The 2,843-nt window shown below is 38.0% G+C and overlaps 1 protein-coding gene across 1 annotated transcript; it reads right to left on the bottom strand.

Moving 5' to 3' along the window:
• Nucleotides 1-557: 557 nt before the first annotated feature.
• Nucleotides 558-2,539, bottom strand: LOC112189509 (GDSL lipase). Its single transcript, XM_040515657.1, has 4 exons — nt 2,249-2,539; nt 1,980-2,101; nt 1,629-1,856; nt 558-1,265 (listed from the first exon to the last, which is right to left on the bottom strand). Exons 1-4 carry the CDS (start codon nt 2,535-2,537, stop codon nt 978-980), a joined length of 927 nt encoding a protein of 308 aa, XP_040371591.1. The 5' UTR covers nt 2,538-2,539; the 3' UTR covers nt 558-977.
• Between the last annotated feature and the right edge of the window lie 304 nt (nt 2,540-2,843).

A 2,843-nucleotide genomic window follows, 5' to 3' on the forward strand; every position in this document is an offset into this window, starting at 1 on the left:
GAGAATCAAAAAAATTAAAAACTGACCTTTTTTAACATCACTTTATTATTAATAAGGACTAAATTAATATTACTAACAATTTATAATGGACCTTTTTATCAAGTGGGAAACTAGGTGACCTTTTTATCATTTCACAATCTAATGTGACATTTTCCATCATTTCTCTTGTTATTAATAATAAACATAAAAAAAAATTACAACTTATAAATGTAAAAACTATATCAAGATATAAAAAAACAAGAGAAATACTAGCTGCAACAAAGCATCGGAAATAAAACCTAGCAAGGGTACGAAGGGATGCAATTAAGCATTTGATGAGGCACCAGACAGAATCTGGGCTATCTAAAACGATATCAAGACAGATAACTACTTATTTCTTCAAATAAAAAGTAGGTAGTTTAATGGAATTTCTTCTTCTTCCCCAAGCTTCCATCTCCTATGAACCGAGACTCCAAGACTGATAAATAGAGTAGCTCAGTCCATCTTGAGTTTTGCTTCCTGAATTCATTCAGAATTCCTTTATTCACCTTCCGAAGTAAAAACTAAAAGTAGCTTAATTAGCACTGATCTGGGACCATTAATAATTTGCTATTATCTATTATCTCCTACAACTACCTCGCTAGCTTAAATTATTTCAATAATCAGAAAATAATCAAAGGAATCTCAAATTTGTAAACCGGCCCTCAGAATCATTCTTGTTCAAAAAGCTGTTTGACATTATAAGGCCCCGTCACATTTGGTGTTCCACTCCATATCAGCTGAGCTAACTGCCGGTTTGCTCTTTCAGATGTATGACCACCATCAAACCACACACTGTCACCAGGGTTACTGCATAACTCATATGGTACTGTTCCATTAAGCCCACCGCAATCAGAACCTCTGTATGCCCCTCTACCGCAACACGCATCTGTCCCATCAGTAAAGCCTTCATAATACACCATAACTAATCAGAATGGATCATCGAAAATTTTCAGCGATCATTTTACATAGTGCTTAGCAAACCTACCGTATTTAGCGGGGTTAAGTACTCGGTCGCCAAGTGCATCATAGTACTCAAATATTGAATATTTGAATCCCGGTAGCTGGCTCTCTAGCTCTTTAAGGACACTAGCTAGAGCTTTGTTGTGCTGCCTCGCTAGACTCTGGAGCCCTTCAACGCACCCACGAACAAGGTGGGAATCGTATGATTGTTTTGCGTGAGGTAAGCACCCAAGAGGTCCGGCATTTTGAAATGCGATTTTCCTTCCCCCTAAGTCGTATATTCCCTACAGATAATAATCATAATACAGAAAATAAGTATTGCATAATTAGTAGGACCCTTAAAGGGAATGATTCCGGGTAAAAAAATTCATGTGTTTACTAACACATGAAGGAATCAGAATGGATGTAGGTCCCCCCTCCTTATCAGGAATCGATTCTTGAATACTTAGGAATTCAATTACGAAGGGGGGAGATGAGTTTAGGAATCATTCCTCCGGAATCAATACTGATTCCTTTCTTCTCCCATTTCACTCGTTTTCGATTCATAATTATTTTACATTCCAAGTAAGTAAACGTGGACTCGTTTCTGAACTCGTATAATAAGAGAGGGAATATAGTGACCGATTAATCCTAGCTTAATTAATTACTTGGAGCGCAGTGGTCAAGTTGCCGATCACAATTTCTATGTATTCCTGCTGGACGGACTCGGTGGCATTTTCTTGGTATTTGGCGTAGAAGGTAAAATAATCATTGCCTCCCATGCTAATCAAGTACACAGCGCTCCCCAGCAACTTCTTGGCTTCTTCATCACCCAGTTGCTCTTGCAGCAACTCCGTCACGTTCTTAAAATAGCTTAACTGCAATGGAAGGTTTATCTGAAAAAGAGAGAGAAAGAAAAGAGAAGAAACTAAGAGAGTGCGCGAGCCAAATTAGTCTTCAATAACAAATTAGAAAGCTAAATCTGCAAAGAGCAAAGATCGATCGGTCACAGCTCTTACAGTTCCTGGATCAGTTTCAACTAGAACTCCAGCTCCAGCTGAAGCAAAGCTGGCTCCATCAGTAAAATCTTTTGGATCTGGTTGCAGGTAGGGTGGAAGCATACGCAAGTTCGCAAAATTAGCTGCAAATTATAAGTAGCATAGATTAAATGAAGAATTAAAATACAGTACTTAGCTGCCACAAAATTTCTAGCCAAACCTGTATGATATACTCCTATTAACACTAATGCGCAATGTTAATGTTTACAGACACATTTGGTTAATCTTACCGATGAAGTCCGGGACTATACGGCCATCTGAAAGTCTTCCGTTGGGATGGTGAAAGAAGGTTTCTCCATATGGCCAGGTTGTTGCTGGGTAATCTTCTACGGTAACATTAGGGAGGTATTGATCGTTGCCAGGATCAAACAGCGAGTCTCCAAACACAAACAAGGCCTTCTTTTGTACCTCATTATCGTGTGCAGGTTTATAGTTGAATTGATCATGACCATAAAGAAGGTAGCTAATTGGGTTCAAAAGGCTTACCAACACATAAACAATGTAGCTAAGGCTGGCCATAATACTCCAATTGCATGACTTAATATCTCTCCAGTTTATAGGGGATGAAATCAGCTGTTCCAAATTTCTGTGTTCAAATTATGTCTCCTCAATATGATTGGTCCACAGAGATATTCTATTTTTTAATCTCTGTGGACCAATCATGTTGAAGGACGAAATAATGAAAACAGTTGATTTCATCCAGTTTTATAGGGGCGTTTCCTCCAAATTACTAATACTCAATTATGGTTCTATAAGGTAATGGTTTATGATAATCGAATAGCATGTGCTTTAGCATACAACTTAAACATGTCATTAAAAATTGGT

The sequence above is a fragment of the Rosa chinensis genome, chromosome 2, assembly GCF_002994745.2.
Source record: "Rosa chinensis cultivar Old Blush chromosome 2, RchiOBHm-V2, whole genome shotgun sequence".
NCBI classification, from domain to species: Eukaryota; Viridiplantae; Streptophyta; class Magnoliopsida; order Rosales; family Rosaceae; genus Rosa; species Rosa chinensis.